The sequence below is a fragment of the Hemicordylus capensis genome, chromosome 2 (assembly GCF_027244095.1).
Source record: "Hemicordylus capensis ecotype Gifberg chromosome 2, rHemCap1.1.pri, whole genome shotgun sequence".
In the NCBI taxonomy this organism is placed as follows: domain Eukaryota; kingdom Metazoa; phylum Chordata; class Lepidosauria; order Squamata; family Cordylidae; genus Hemicordylus; species Hemicordylus capensis.
Window position 1 is genome coordinate 185,779,361 of NC_069658.1, and position 16,201 is coordinate 185,795,561.

The following is a 16,201-nucleotide window of genomic DNA, read 5'->3' on the forward strand; positions in this document are numbered from 1 at the left end:
AGCAGTTCAGCAATGGAGACAGCCAATGAATTCCAGATCTAAGGACCACAGAAGTTGGGATAGTCACAATCAACCAACTTGTTCTGATTTAATGGCACTGTAGTTCCATTGACATGAAGTACTTACGGCCATAAGACATGCGGCACAGAAACAACTGATCAACACTCTCGTCCCTTACCACGTGTGAGCAGAAGGCAGTCTGTCCGTAGAACGGTCATCTCTGTGGATCTGGAATTTCTGGATGCCATTCATGCCCTCAAGGGCAGCAAAGCCCTGCAAGGGCACCTTTGACGTCCCTGTGACAAACTGCAGGAATTTTGCTCTGTCTGCCTGATCAAAGGAGCGCAGTGCTCGCCAGAACCACTGGATCTGTAGGGGAAAGAATGAATGACAGGAGTGGGGAACAGCTTCAGAACTGCTGACTTACTTCAGTTAGTAGAAATCTGGATGTCACAGGAAGAAGTGCAGAATGCATACCCAGGAAGGAAAGCCTTGTTTGGGAAAGGAACCACCTAGGCATGTATTCTGTGGCAAACAATCAGTTTCAGGTTCAGAATTACATATCAAGTAATTCACATATGTTTACCTCTATGTTTGTTAGTAAATGAACTAAGCAAAGTTACTGCCAGTTCTGCAAGGCAGTTTAAAAGGGGAGGTGCCCACTGGGTTTTGACACTGCTACTTTGGGAAAGAGACTGCTGAAGGAGAACCTGTTCAAACCGAAAAGGCGAACCTGGATAGAGTTTGCCTGGTATTTGTGGTACTCCGTGTTGGATTTCAGATCATCTATGTCAATCGTAGGTAGCCCAGAGATTAGCAGCTCTAGCTCCTGCTCAGTGAAGATGGAGATGAGGCGCTTAGGGATGATCTCGTAGAAGCCCTCCAGGAAGGCAGCCAGCTGCTTACGGATTGCTCCTGTCAGAAAGGAACAGGGCTTGTATCAGGAGAGAGGCAATGAAAGCGCTAAACATCCCAAGAAAAAGGAGACTTCAGTTCCATTGTACACAAAAAATGTGTGCGTGCATGATGGTAATCACCCTCTGCTGAAAACCAACCCCCAACCGAAGAAGAGAATAAAATCTACATCTCATCTTTGTGGAATGTGAACATCTGTGTAAAATTTATACAAGGAACTTCAGGAGCTGACTGATGGATATGTTTTGCCGCAAGCATAGGATCCAACTTACATTTACCTCAGGCCAGATTAATGACTTCTGTACCCTTTTCCCTGTAGCTTGGCTTACTTGCTCAGACCATTTCAGTTCATTCGGGGAAACATATGGGCACCTCTGGCACAGCTAATATTATTCTCTGCTTGCAACACAGTATGGATAATGAGACTATGTAAAATGCATGGAAGTTGACATGACAGGTAAATGCAAGTTAACAAGCAGAAGGATCCTGTCTTCAAGAAGAGATGGCATTAGATCCTTGGGTCTCTTTCACAGGCATCCATGTATATCCACTTGCCACATTCTGCCCGTTCATACCTGTCATTCGCATTTGACACACCAGATGCACGTATTCCTTCTTGTTCTCTTCAGTCACCAAGATGTTGGCCCCATTGGGCTTAAGGTCACGCACCTCACACACACCAAACTCTTGAACCTGTTTGCAAAGAAGAGGAGGATACACAAGAGCACTAAGCAAGTGGAGACCCAACCAAGGCAAATTCAAGGTGGCCCAGTGTTGGCCCTGGATTCAGATCCTGTTAAACTCCACAAATTCTCTCAGCCTCAGCTTATAAAATGGTAGCTGCAAGAAACAAAAAAACCTCTTTTGCCTAGTTAAAAAAAAGACCGAAGCATCTACAGACTGGTAGTTCCATCCTGGATAAGATACAGCACCATTTTGGAATGTCATGCTGCAATGCATGCCTTGCCACAATGCCACTCATGCCTCATACACATCACCAACTTCCACAACTTCACTACTTTCCCCACGCTTGCACTATTTACATCCAGAATCCTAGCAAAAACAATAAAAAGAACTGAATTCAATATGAATATGCAATATTTGAATTATCTCCAACTACATATGGTTATCAAGTTGCCCCTTCTCCCTTTAGCTCAAGAAACCTCTGACTCCCAGAGATCTGCCTTGCAATCCTGCAAGTAGAAGGGAAGAGCGGGGTACCTCAGTGCTGAAGGTGAGGTCATAGCCCAGTGTGGAGACATCATTCTCTAGGAGATATACCAGTCCCTGGTAGAAGTGGTAATCCTCACTTTCCATGTCTGTATACCTAGAGTTGAAGGAAGCTGACTGGGTTAGGAGAACTTCCTGAAGTGAGGAAAGCAAAGAAGATTGCTATGGGGCTCTTGCCAAACTAAGACATTACTCACCTGACTGATTTGCCAAGAATGTGCTTGTAGAAGGAACGAGTGAAGTAGCACTCTAGCAATCGGTTGTCATACACTGCCTTGGCCACAATGCGCCCTACAAACTTGAAGTAGCTCAGGTGATTGGGATTACAGTGAGAGGAAGGATTGATGGTATAAGTGACCCGGTCACCCGGCGACGTGCGGAAGAGTGCATACATTGGATTAAACATTTCCCGTGAGATGATCATGTACCACTCACGCAGCAGACCTCCAGCATCCTGGCCCTCTTCCCCTTCGAACACTATGTACCTGGTAAAAATAAGGAGGGTGGAAACATTAGGTAACTGCAGAGGAGGAATCTGGTTTAGGACTGAAAGGCTGGTAGGGACCCAGTGGCTCGCTACATGCTCCATCTACAAAGTAAGGGAAAACCAAAACATGTGTGTAAGCGCGTGTGTGTACAAACACATGTCAAAAGGATTGAGGATTCCAAAGGGCCCGGAGTAAGGATGACTCATGCACAGACAGAGCAAGATGCTGTAATGGGGTTCTATAGCTGAGGAAACAGTTGCTTACAATCTGTTTTTCATTTCCTCGGGGGACTTGCGGTGCAATTCCCGGTAAGAGTCTTCAAAGACGTGATCCCGACGCACATGCACAGCCATGTCTTCTTTCCGCAGCCCCTCATCCAGTCGTTCCAGCTCTTGCCGGAAATACCTGGAGAAAAAGAGTAAGCGTGACATCAGGACTCTGGAAACGAAGCAGCTCTCTCAGCTACAGATACTGGACACTCTGAAGATGGCCCAAGATGAGCAGCCAAGGTGAGACTGTTCCTAGTTGTGCAGCCATTAGGCACTGCACATGCAAGAGCTGCTTGGCCAGGTGGTGGGCTGTTTCTAGAGAGCTAAAGCTCAGCTGACTTGACCCACCAGCCCCTAACCTGGCTTCAGAGTTGGGATTGAGAGGGAAAGGCCGTCTGTTATTCTTGGGCAAGGAGAGGAGTGGCTGCCTGCCTAAGACAGCAAACTGAACAGACCTATCTGTGCCACTAGGGGAACCGAACAATGTTGAGCGAGACACCAGACATTTCTAGGAAACTAGACTAGCCTACATGCTTCTCCCAGGCAGCAAAGCAGCAAGTGTGTTAGCCTAAGCTATCATTGAGGCAGAGTGCCCAAGTGTTCAAAGGTGGGGATGTACCCTCTTCTGTACAGAACACATATACAGCCTCTAGATGAGACAAGACCACTGGGTGTGTCTAACTCAGTATTGCCGGCAATGACTGGCAGCAGCTCTCCAGGGTTTCAGGCAGAGATTTGGAGATACGAGTTATTCAGCCTGGGACCTCCTAGATGCAAAGCACCTGCTCTACCACTGAGCTACAGCATCTTCCCTCACAACAAGCAAATGTCTTTAAAAAAAAAATGAAGCAAGAGAACTGAACAAATAGGAAACCAAGTGATCAGCATCCCACACAGAAACCTACTTTCGTTTGACATCAAAGTCAAGCACACGTATGTAATCAACAAGGACAGCAAAGGGGCCATCAGCCAGATGAGTGGTGGACTGGCGCAAGATCTGGTTCAGCACAGTGCGGTGTGTCTCTGTGGAACAGGAACACACAAGTTACGGTCATATTATAGGCTCCTTTCTATAATTTCCTAGTGTGCTGCAGAATGCTGACTGGCATTCCTCAGCTAATGGAATTCCTCACTGCTAATGCTAATGCTCCAAGTTAATCCTACACAGTGCTAGCTTTGATCCATACCCTACAGATTTTCTATTTGATGCCTTCCACCCTCTCGCCTCCGCAGCAACTCTCCACCTGCCTTCCCTAGACAGCACTTTGAAACGCTAACCAACTAGCCTCATTATTAAAGAACTCCTCTAAATTTCCTAGACAGTCTGATAATTTCCCAATTAATGAACTCACCTGCAAAACGGAGGAACTTCTGTGTGTCCGGGGGAAGGCTGGAGGAGATGTGCATGGATGAGGGCTCACGGGAGAAAAAGGGGTCAAGGGAGGAGGGTGTGGCAGGTGTCAGTGGGGCAGGTGAGAGAGGTGGAGGTTCATCCTTTATGTGAGCTAGTTGGCTCTCCCGGGTGTCACGCACAGGTGGCTTGCTTTCTCGCTCTGTAGCATGCACCAGGAAAAAGGCCTCCACTGCAGGCTGCAACACTGTAGGGGGAGAACACAAGGTGAAACTCAAAGGGGCAGAAGTGACTGGAGCTTCTGATTTGCCCACTAGCAGCCCAAAACCTTACCAAGTACAGCATGTTGATCATGGGACTCCTCCAGCTCCTTCAGACACTCGCCCAGCATGTCCCATAGTTCATCCAGACTAAGCTGCTCACTGAGCAGAGGCAGATCTGGGGGACGTTCCTCTTTTTCCTTCTCACCCTGCTGGGACCCTTCCGATGCTGTAGGAACAGAGATTTTCAGTCTTTGCTTCAACTTGTTTGAATGCCATTAGTTCAATAGACAGGACGAGGATCGACCCAGACAAAGCCACCTCTCCATCATTCCAAGAGGCAGCTACCCCTCTACCCCAAAAAGCAGAGACTAACCGACTGACTGAGTGTCTTGTGTGGTGGGTGATGGCTGATCCACATCCATTGGAGACTCATCTCTCCGTGCAGAGCCTTCTGCCTGGTTTGACTCCGACTGAACAGAGGAGAGAGTCATTAGTGAGGGCTGCAGACTCCTAAGACCACTAAGGGAGCAAATGCTGGGGAGATCAGCCCAATGGGGCTCCCTCAAGGAAGGGAAGAAAATGACCCATTTGACAGAATTATGCATGGCAGCCCTACCATTTCACCCACCCTCTACAAAGATCAAAAGGAGGTTTAAACATGCTGCTACACATGAGCTAAAAATCTGCAAAGAGAAATGAACCAAAACAGCACAGCTATAAAAGGAACAGGGCAGCAGGAAAAAAAGCTAGCAGGAAGCGTGACATGCGTGGACCTAGAAAGGCAGATAACTTACAGCCAGGAGCAAAACAGTGAGACACATGCACCAGAGTGGGAAGATTTCTTAGAAAGCAAAGAACAGGGGTGGGGAGGGAAGTTGTCATCAGGGACCTTCCTGCAGGGAATAACCTCTCATCCAACAAGGCCCACTCACTAGGAGTGAGGGCAGCCAGCATCTCTTGAGGAGTAGGAGTAGTATTTACTGTGCAGCCAGCCTGAAAGCCCATAGTGAAGCTGGGCAGGATTGGGGCCACTATCCGATGAGGACCTTTTCAAAGTAAAGTATCTGGAGAATGGTGTGCTAAGGAGTTGTACACACATTACCATCTGGTTACATGTATTCTGGGGTGGTTGTCATCCAATTAACAGTGCACCAGTGTTAAGTAGCAACTACTCATTTGTGTGTGCAAACTAACTAGATTCTTGCTTACCCCAAGTGAATTAATACCACCTGCTGCAACTCAGAAGTAAATGCAGCAGTTATCTCTTGGTAAAAAATGTAATGGGTGTACAAGTCAACAGAGTCTCTGTTTGATATGTCAGAGAATTGCAGGCTTCAAGCCATGCAGTGCGGTTGCTCTGTCTAAGGAAATAGATCCGGCTCCAAACTCACTTGGGTAGTGCAAGTAAAGGATCTATGCTGGCTCTAAATTGAGAGCGAGTCAGAGCTACTAGGGATGCCTGCTCACTCATAGACTAATCGGGCCTGCTTGCCCCGATTGTGGCTTTGGGTTGGGTAGAAGGAAAAGAACAAAGGCAAAGGGAGGCAGACTAAAGCCATGGTTACAGATACAGACAATATTCAGCTCATAACTTTCTTGTTGTAGAACTTGGTAGTTTCCCTGTTGATTTTCTAGTTCTCCTACTTTACAAAATTCCACCAGTAGCCACAAAATGTCAAAAGCCTCAAGACTTGGCAGGGTTTCAATCACTTAGAACACAGCAGAGGTGCCTCTCCCCCCCCGCCCACCACCATGTGTTTCCTCCCCATCCTTCCCAGTTGTGGCTTCTTACAATGCCCACCCTTTAATATTTATATATTTAACCCAACAAGTTTTATGACCAAGATGTATGAAAAGCTGATCTGGTTTGTAAACAATGCCAGAGGGTCCCCCTGCTCCACCCCCACATGGTGCATTGGCTCTATGTTGCAGAATTTATGGGGAAACACCCATTTAAGTAGCTGCTAATGCAGTGTTCTGTAGGTCCTGGAAACACACCTTGTACATTTTATTATTTTTTTCCATTTATACCCAGATTTTCAATCAATGGTCCTCAAGCCATTAATGGTGAATGAAAGACATACACATCATACACACAATAATATAACTCAGTGGTGAAGTCACGATGCCAAAATCTCCTTCTCTACAACTGACATTACTACTGGGTATATTTTTGTTAAGTGAGATCTGGAAGCTACAGATAGGAGCATAAAGTTCAGCCCTCAGATACTGGAACAAGCCAAACAGGAGGAACACAGCTGAAGCCACAGAATCAGTTCCTATCTTGCTTTTCAACTTGATTCTTGAGCATCAGAGCTCCCATCTGCCCCTTCTGCCACTGCTCAGACCTTGGCTGCCCACAGCAAAGATAGCAAGATGTGGGGGGCGCATTCAGTTCTGACTTCCCAGCTGGTCTGAAAACGTCCATAACAGAACTGGATTAACTCTAAGGACAAGACAGACAGCTTGAGGCTGCAGAGAATCTTGCTGCCAAAACATCTTTGCCATAGCAATGCTAAGATGCCATCTAGCTTCCCACCTCTGCAAATAGCCCAGAATTATAGGAAGAGGAAGACAGGTAGAAATGTTAGAGCTTTTTGGTGTAGAGATGTCCAGGTCATTCAGGGTTAAACACAGACAAATGGGGGGAAAAAGGAGGTAAGTGTTGGGCTGCTAAGTAAAACCACATCACAAAAAACAAACACAAAATGTGTGTAAGATTAAACAGAAGATCACAATTTGTTAAAAGCAAATTATTATGCAAATATTCAGCTAAGATCTCTCAAATCAGTCAGACCGCAAAAAAGGCAAAGACTATGCAAGTCCAACAGAAAGGGATGGTAGTTGGGAGAGAGAACAGCCACAGAGTACGTAAAAGCTGGGTACAAAAGGGTGGGAATGGGGGCGGGCAGGGAGATCTCTCTAATATGTCTTGCATCCCACAGTTTCAAATCTCTCCAACCATCCAGAACACACAGCATCTGGCTCACAAACGGTCCCCATAAGCTCTCCTTCTGAATAGCAGTTTCATGACTAGGAGCCAACAGCAGCAAGGAGCTAAGGCCAACTCCCTGAACAAAGAGGCTCCTCTGATGACAGACCAGATAGGCATAAAAAGATGGCGGGGCGGGAGAGAAAAGATGGAGAAAGAAATGTAAACAAAGAATGAAAAAAGGGTAATTCAAATAAACAAAATGAGTGGCCTGCAAGCGCCACAGGCACCATGCTAACCGTTGTTGCTTGCTGCTGCCTCCGGGCCCTCTGACCCTCACGTACCATTTGTATAATGGCGTCAGCCTCAGCCTCCAGCTGCCGAACAGCGGCCTGGATGCTGCTAACTGAGCCCAGACCGGAAGTACCTGCAAGAGGAGAAGGGTGGGAGAGACTGAAAGTTAAATTCCAGGGCTAGGCCTGTTAGGCTTAAGTCCCTTGTTTAAGCTCTAGATTCCAGAGGTTTGCGGCCATGATTCTCAAGGGTCTGCCATAGAAGAGGACTGCAGCTACCCAGCCCAACAACAGAGCCTCCCCCCACACCCCAGCCACGATCAAACACCTAAGCAAGGACCTTGCTCTCCTGCCCAAACATACCTAGCCTGCCTGTCTGTTTTGCCTTTTTGTTGGCACGACGCGTGTCATCCCGCAGCTGGATGATGACTTGCAGCACCCGTAGAAAGAATTTCTGCGTGGAGGTCTTGGAGGTCAGCATGGACATGGAGGGTAGCTGGAGCTCCCGACCACCCAGGGGGCGCTTCTGCGAGGCCACAATCACTACATTCTCAGCTATGTCAAACCTGTGATTGAAGGCAGGATGGTCAGTGAAGCCCACTCAAATAGGGAAGGAAAAGTCAGCTTGGAGAACACTCACCTGCTCTGCATCTTGCCTTTCAATTTTGTGGTCTGAGGCTGCTCTTCAGGAAGCCCATCTGGGGACAGGGACTCACACTGGGCTCGGCGCTGCTGCTCCAGGTTGTACTCTCGCAACTCTGCCAAAAGAGTACCTGGAAAGGGAGAGTTTAAGGCTGAGATGGATGGTGCCTTGCCAAGGAGGGAAAATTCCATTCCTTGTATCCTAGGGTGCAACTGTTCCAGAAAGGAAACCATCTCAATTGACTGTGGCTCACTTGGTTGAGGGAACCAAGCAACTGGAACAAAGAGAAGCTTCTGCAACTTCAACAGAGATTCCATTTGATCAATTTGTATTAGTCACTATCTTGTGGTGCCAAACCACCACTGCCTCATTAACAGCTAGCTGCTTCCTAGCAACTGACGTAATTGAAATCATGCAGAGGAGGTAGGAGGAATTCAGTTCATGGATCATGGAATGCAGTTGCAGCAGCAGGACCTTCAAAACTTTGACACAGCTTTCATGTTTAATCGCACACAATCCACGCCGCTTCTGCCTTAACCAGAAACAAGTTGTGAGGAAAAAAGTGAACCAACAGCACTGCACTGGATTCGAGCCACATACCGGTCAGACTAAAATTCCTTTCCTCATTCCATATATAGGATACTTTGATCCATTTATCCAGTCTCTGTAAACAAAAGTGATGCGGTATGTGCGTGTGCATGCCCACACATCCACTCTACCCAATTCCCTGTGGAATTGCTCCTTTGAATTTTACCCACAGCATGGGACCATCAGCAGCCATGCTTACCTAGGGAAGCCCCATGAACTACACTTCAATACCTCCTAAGCGCCCAAACACCCGGGTCCTCATGGATTCTACCCAAGCTTCTACTATGTTCACCCCAGCCAGCACCTCCCACTGGCACATCCCCAGACTCTTCTCTCCTTACCTATCTGTTTGCAGAGAGTGTAGCCCAGCTGCCGGGCCCCATTAAGCAGGAGTTTGAGCACAGTGTCACGTGTGGCTGGGTCGCCTCTTGATAGTTGCAGGAGAACATTGGCAGCATCTTCTAGGCCTTCCTCAGAGCATGAGTGAGACGTCAGCACCTGGCAGGGAAGAGGAGTTAGTCACTGTGTGCCAGGCTGCTGGAATCTTCAGCTACCCCCACATTCCTTAGGGTGGAGCAGTGGGCCACGAAATATAGGACTCACCTCCACGGAGAGCTGTAGCTGATTCTCCGTTAGGCCGGAGGCTGCCATTTTGCTGTCAGCCCCACCTCCGCCTCCCCCTTCGCCCACCTTGGCTGGCGATTTGCTGTTTTTTGCAATGGCTGCGAAGAGTAACAAGACAGAGGTTAGTTCTACCTTGGGGAAACTGCAACAACCCTTTGCCCACCATCCCAAGTCCAAGTCTCTACGAGGGTTAACCCACCGCAATATACGATCTTGATTATCATTCCTCTCTAGTAGCCTTGGTGGCTTCATGCCAGAAACTACTCAGAGATGCCTTCTGCCACCCAGCCACCCCTTGCATCTGGCTCCCACTGTCAAACACATTCCCCTTGGTCAAGATGATATGTGGTAATGCCATTGAAGGGCAGAAAGAATGTGAGGTATGGCACTGAGCACAGAGCTCAGCTTGAGAATCCTGCCCCCGCATTAAAGCCCCACCTTCCTAGCCCCTATGACCATATGTTTGAAAGTGTGTGGAAATGTCTCCCAAAATCTTAGAAGTCGGAAAGGTGACTGAGTAATATTTTTAGTGACTGCGGAAGAGGCTTCAGTGCCCTGCATAGCTCTGTTCCTCCAATTACTAGCAAAGTAAGAAAATATGCAAGTATACAATGAGTCTTAGAAACACCGGAAGCTCCCTTATACCAAATCAGACCTTAGGTTCATCTAGCTCAGTGTTGTCTACACTAACTGGTAGTGCCAAGGTTTCAGGTAGGCATCTTTTTCAGTCCTACCTTCAGATTTTCCACCACTGAGCTACATCCCTGTTTCTGAAGGTGGCTTAGATGGGTCTCCCATCCAGGCACCAACCACACCAAGACCTGCTTAGCTTCAGCAAAGTGGCTGTTTCATGTGCCATTAGACGATGCTCTGGGACCCAAAGTCACAGAATCTGAATTGCCTGCAGCTATGAATATAGACACATGCCCTGCCCCTGATCTCAGAACTCGGAAGGAAGAGAAAATGCAAGGCAACGGAAAAAGCAGCCCCCCACCCCCACTGCTCCCCTACTGATGTAGGACTTACTGGACACAGTAGTGGAGACAGTAGACGCGGCGGGTATCGTGGCAGCACTGGAGGTGGTGATAGAAGCAGCAGTTGCAGCTGCAGTCGCAGCAGCTACAGCAGCAGCAGCAGCCAGGGCAGGGGCGGGTGCAGGTGCTGGGGTGGTGGTTGCAGCAGTAGCAGCAGCAGCAGTGTGGTTGGCTGCCCCCTCAGCTGTGGTCTTGTTCTCAGGCAGAGCAATGGAGATGAGAGACAGCAGGCGCAGCAGCTTCTCAGTCAGCAGGGAGCTCCGTCTGATCACCGGATGGGACAGCATGTTCATCAACTGGCCAAGAGGAGAAGCTTCCAGGCTGTAGGGGGAGGTCTCCCCCTCGGAGCCGGAGCTTACAGGCACAGATTTGATGGAGTTCTTTCCCTTGCGGCTTACGTTCATGTTGTCCAGTTTGACCAGCAAGTCCCAGAAGTCAGTAGAGATGCCGCTAGTGCCTGTCTGACCTGGGCAAGGGCTGCCCGACTGCTTGGTGCCACGTTCCCGTTCACTTTCGCAGTTGGTCTCTTTGGTCCGCTGCTGTGTGAAGTGGCTAGGGAAGACCTGGGAGGAGAGGGAAAGGGAGGGCTTAGTCATTGCTCTGGGATCCCACCATCTGGAGTTCAGTGTTCTCCCCACACACTCCTGCTGCCCCATTTTCCCCACCACAGGACTGCAAGCTTTCTTGTCCAAAGAATTAACGTTCAAAACTAGTGGCCCACTGCCCCACCCCACAAGTACCATGATTAGATAGGGACTGGGATCTACCCAAAGCTGAAAAGAAAATGCCCCTGTTTAGACAGTGTGTTCTGTTCCAAGTAGATCTTGGGATTTGGCTGAGCTGAGACTTAAACCCAGGTCCAGACCAGATGCTCTGCCCTCTATGGTGGCTCCCAGTGGACCTGTAGCAAGCACCTCCTCGGAGAAAAGGAAAGCACAAGAGAGTGTTCAGCTTGTGTGGTGCTCCACAGATAGTGCTCAGGTTCTGCCAATTGCTTAGCTCAGAAGCAGATTGAGCTGCCCGAGGAGCAAGACTCTCACAAGCTGTTCTGCCCCATTCAGCCATGATACTAGCTGGGTGACTCTGGGCCAGTCACTTCTCTCTCAGCCTACCCTACTTCACAGGGTTGTTGTGAGGAGAACCCTAAATATGTAGTACACCGCTCTGGGCTCCTTGGAGGAAGAGCGGGATATAAATGTAATAAATAAATAAATAAATAATAAATAATTTACAGTGAGCAAGCTGCGAGCTTCATTTGGGGCCCTGACACAATTGCTATTGGCATGAGTATTTACAGGGAGTGGGGGAACCACTGAGTTATACTTCTTCTGGGAGATAACAGTATCTTCTTGATACAGATACTGAGCAATTTGGGTTTTTTTCATTGACAATAAGATGTGGTCCCCCCTTGACATTTTCTAGAGGGGATTCTTCCATTTGCAAGATCCAAATAATTGTCTGCTCCGCAGGCTGTTTCAGAGAATTTTAAAAACTGGCTATGAAGGACTAAATAAAAAGAGTAGCAGTATAAACACCTCATTCCCAACTCCCAAAGCTCCTACAAAAAAAGCTCTAGAACAGGCAATAGAAATTCTTGAATCACAATAAATGACGCAAATCCACACTGCTGATCCCAGAGAGGGAAAGCCATAAAAGGCTGTATTTTGTGTAAGCTAATCTTTTAAATTCATGACACTTTCAAGTTCACCAATTTGTTTTGGAAAAAATGCTTATTGCTAAGAGAAGCAAGCCTAGTAAATGTTTGAACATCCTGCAAGTCTAGTCACAGTGACTTTGAAGGAAGCAGATTTTGCAGTTTGGGCCACACAACACATGCTGAATGGCTGCGGACTGCTGATGCAACACAGGGCACAAAGGACAGCACTAGCAGATAACCACTGGGTCAGAGGACAGGAAAGGGGCCAACTAACCTAGCCTCTTTCTCCATGATAGGATATCCTGTCTCGGATGCAGTGCTGCTGACAGTTGGCAATGGCAAATCACCTTCTGTGGGGCAGCCAAGGGAGAGACCAAAGCCAATTCCTCCTTTATTCATGATGACCACAACAGTACTTGGGGTTTACTATTATTTTGTACTGATTTCTTGGAGCTGTTTTGTGCACAAGTGATTTTGTTAGCTGCTTTCAGGACATCAACGGAAAGACAGGGTTCAACTTTTATGAACAGCAAAGCACAATGACGCTCCGTTCTCAAGCAATATGCAATATGTTTCATTGCTCACCTGTTCTCAGTGAAGGAGATCTCCCTAGTATTTCATTTAACTCTACCTCGCTGTGGTTTAAAACCCATACCCCCATTGTCGTTGTCATCCTCAGTGGATGGGGTGAACCACTTCTCTTCCTTCCAACACCCTTTAATTAGCTGCTGAATTGCCTTAAACTAAGGCATTTCCAAGGCTAAGCTGACCTAGTGCTTTCAGGCTTTCCTCAGGAGGAACAGAATAGTCTCTTTCCCAGAATGCAAGCTCAGAAAGCCAGCATGCTCACCTTGGCAAGCTGGATGAGGGTGTCAAGGACATGCCGGCAGACCACAGGAGCAGCCTGCGGATGTATGTGAACGGTGGAACCAGCAGCAGCATGCTTCTCTGTGTGCTTACGTCCTCCTGCTCGCTGGATTTGGAAGATGTTGGTTCGACAACCCAGAGCAGCGTCCATGGAGACCGAGAGCCAAGAGAGCTGCCCTGAGCTCTTAGATTCCATCTTATGCAGGAGATCCAGGGGCCGGTTGTCAGGGGCACAAGCCTTGGCAGCTCTTTTGCCTTTATCGTCTGGTGCAGCAGTCCCCTTAGGAGTCTCTATGCACAGTTCGCTCTCACTGCTGCGCTGTAGGATGGACAGCAGGCTGCGAATCACCCAGCTACGGGTCTGCGCGTGGTAGCACAGGTTCCGCAGCACCCGATGCAGCCGGCTCGTGTTCAGCTTTGGCTCGTCCACAAAGAGCAGCACCAGCAGACAGGACAAGGCCTCGTGGTCCAGCAGAAGGCGCCCACGCAGACGCAGCAAGCTGTCCACATTGCTGCCTGATGGCCTAGGAAGCAACAAGACAAGTATCAGGGCAGAGTCTGGACTGGGCTCCAAAAGCACAAAATCAAAAGGAACACCTCTACTAACACAGTGACTCTTCTAACTGCAGGAACGCCCATTTGACAGTATCAGTACTCGGATGTTGAATGGAACTGGCTGTCACACCCTGTTGGGTCTTGTTTCCTTTCAGAACTGGCAGTTCTGTTGCTTTGTTTTCAGATTGGTCCCTGGACTGACTGAGTAATCAGTCAAGCAATGAAGGGGTCAGCCAGTATGCTTTTCAGCTTAAACGGTGGAGGGGAGTACATATTTAACAGCCAAAGAGTCTAGGATCATCTTGCAAAGGACAGGACTTCCTTTGCAAATAATTAACTGGAGAAAATAATTGGGTGTGTAGGGGGGAGATAATTAACGGGAGACTGCATGACAGTAGCCTTGAGTTCTAGACTTCACAGGGTTAGCCCATGTCAGTGTTTGTGGAGTAGCTAATGTTGGGCCAGTTGTTATGGTTCTGGCCCTAGTTTCCGAGCACCCAGTTTAACCCACAGTATGAAACTTCCCCTCCCTAGAATCCCAGTCCTTGTCTTACCCCTCCCTATAATGTGCAGCACCTTTCACAGCCCTCCCCTGCCAAACATCTGGTACCTGCTGTGGCTGCTGCTACCACCCATCTGGAAGGTGCCACCTCTTTGTACAGCCAACCGTGTATATTGGACCCCTCTGTTACCACTCAGTCGGCTTGTGAAGGCTGTAGAGCAGGAAAGCAAGTAGTTAAATCAGGAATGCAAAGTTACAGAATCAGGAAACTGTACAACAGCCAAGCATGAATGACAGCCTTTACCTGGGCTGCGCAAGATGGCAGATAAGGCAGAGGTGCTAGAGTGACCAAAGAGGCGCTCATGCATGAGTTGGCGCTGGCGAGCTTCCTGCTCACGCCGTAGAGCCTGTGCCTCGGCAGCAATGTCAGGAGGCATCACTGCCAGGACACTGTCCTCCATGTCTTCCAGCACACTGCGCCGCAAGTCTGACGGCAACGTCTGAATGAAAGTCACTGGGTCCATGGGGGTGTCTGAGCTTGTGCCCTGGGCCAGCTCCCGCCGCTGCTGCTCTGCCCGCTGCTGGGCCAGCACCTGGGAGGGGCAAAGGGATAAACACAGCAGTGATTGTTGGGCACAGCTGGGGCTAAAGAGGAATCGGGCCCAGTCTCTCCACAACTAGTAGTTTATGGATCCTCAAATCCCTACCTAGGCTTAGAGTAAGCAGCAAAAGCAGAACAGGCTCTAAACACAGACTAACCATTGCTCAGGAATGGCATCTTTTCCATTTGACCTCAGCAAGATGGGATTGCTTTTTGCCAAAAGGCCTTGTAACAAGCTTCTTATAAACACATGCAAGTCAGACAATGAAAGTGCTTTGGTTAAACATAGGACCTTTCAGAAATCATAGCTTGATAGATTGAGTTCAATTATGAAATCTAAAGCTTAGAATTAACTCTTTGTAAGCACACTGAAACCGACACACACACACACACACACACACACACACACACACACACACACACACACACGTAGAATTGCATCTAAAACTATGAATGAGCTATTTTCCAGCAGGTACAGAATTATTAAGTATTCTTCCCAGAAAGCAACATAATTTATTGTTGGTTACCCTATATCAGTAGTTAAGACGCTAATGGTCACTAAACTTTAGTAGAACTATTAAGTAATTGAGCAACAGGGATTTTGTGTCTGACTCAGTATATGGCAGTTTCCTATGTTCCTATGTTTCCTATGTAGGTAAGAAGCAGTCCCTGGTGAGGCAACAGCAGAAGCAAAAGGGATGGGGAGAAGATTTTAACACACCACTATTCCCCCACATCCTCCTCCACCAAGGGTTCTGAGAGCCAGGAGCAGTTGAGATCACCTGCCCAATGAGGCCTCCAAAACACGCTGGAGCTCTGCCGAAGCCCTGTTCCTTGAAGCAAGGCTACCTGAAACTGGCTACCTCCCATGGCATGAGAGGAAGACTAATTCTGAATGGCCCTCTCTATTGGAGGAGGTGGGAGGTACAACTTGTTTAGGGCTACACTCCTCTTCCGTAGGAGACTATGCTGTTCAAGGAAATGAAAACGTAGCAGAAGCTTTAGAACCAAGATGTTCTAGAACACACTGATTATTGCACAATTTTATTAAGTAAACTGCTTTGAGAATTTTGTTGAAAGGTAGCATATAAAGATTATAAATACAAAGTATGAAACAATGAATTTGAGTGGTATCTCATGAGGTGCTTTGGCTCACTTATGCACAATACTGCTCCAAAGTTTAAGTCTTGTACATTCTGCTTCTGCACAAGAAAAGCAACAAACTAGATGTGGCCAGGATAAAAATCATATCTACTTCCACTCCCAACAAGATGATTGCGGAATCCTTGGAGGATTTTAATTATACTTATGTCCTGTTCTTACATGGGATTCCGAGTGGTCTCCCATCAAAGGGACTGATCAGGTCCATAGCTGCTTACTTCTGCAATG

At 47.9% G+C, this 16,201-nt stretch overlaps 1 protein-coding gene across 9 annotated transcripts in view; it reads right to left on the reverse strand.

The window, feature by feature from the left end:
* HUWE1 (HECT, UBA and WWE domain containing E3 ubiquitin protein ligase 1) overlaps positions 1-16,201 on the reverse strand; it is a 170,422-nt gene that overhangs the window by 1,178 nt on the left and 153,043 nt on the right. For 8 of the 9 annotated variants that reach the window (XM_053295035.1, XM_053295030.1, XM_053295029.1 and 5 more), the window contains 19 exons: positions 14,516-14,804; positions 14,320-14,422; positions 13,138-13,678; positions 10,623-11,193; positions 9,576-9,694; positions 9,314-9,470; positions 8,382-8,514; positions 8,105-8,307; positions 7,748-7,875; positions 4,890-4,986; positions 4,587-4,742; positions 4,255-4,500; positions 3,808-3,925; positions 2,898-3,038; positions 2,343-2,630; positions 2,137-2,242; positions 1,491-1,608; positions 734-915; positions 179-369 (listed from right to left, as the gene is read on the reverse strand). In XM_053295035.1, the coding sequence (XP_053151010.1) occupies positions 179-369; positions 734-915; positions 1,491-1,608; positions 2,137-2,242; positions 2,343-2,630; positions 2,898-3,038; positions 3,808-3,925; positions 4,255-4,500; positions 4,587-4,742; positions 4,890-4,986; positions 7,748-7,875; positions 8,105-8,307; positions 8,382-8,514; positions 9,314-9,470; positions 9,576-9,694; positions 10,623-11,193; positions 13,138-13,678; positions 14,320-14,422; positions 14,516-14,804 (3,887 nt within the window). The remainder of the gene's footprint in view (positions 1-178; positions 370-733; positions 916-1,490; positions 1,609-2,136; positions 2,243-2,342; positions 2,631-2,897; positions 3,039-3,807; positions 3,926-4,254; positions 4,501-4,586; positions 4,743-4,889; positions 4,987-7,747; positions 7,876-8,104; positions 8,308-8,381; positions 8,515-9,313; positions 9,471-9,575; positions 9,695-10,622; positions 11,194-13,137; positions 13,679-14,319; positions 14,423-14,515; positions 14,805-16,201) is intronic. The other variant, XM_053295033.1, reaches the window with a different exon arrangement.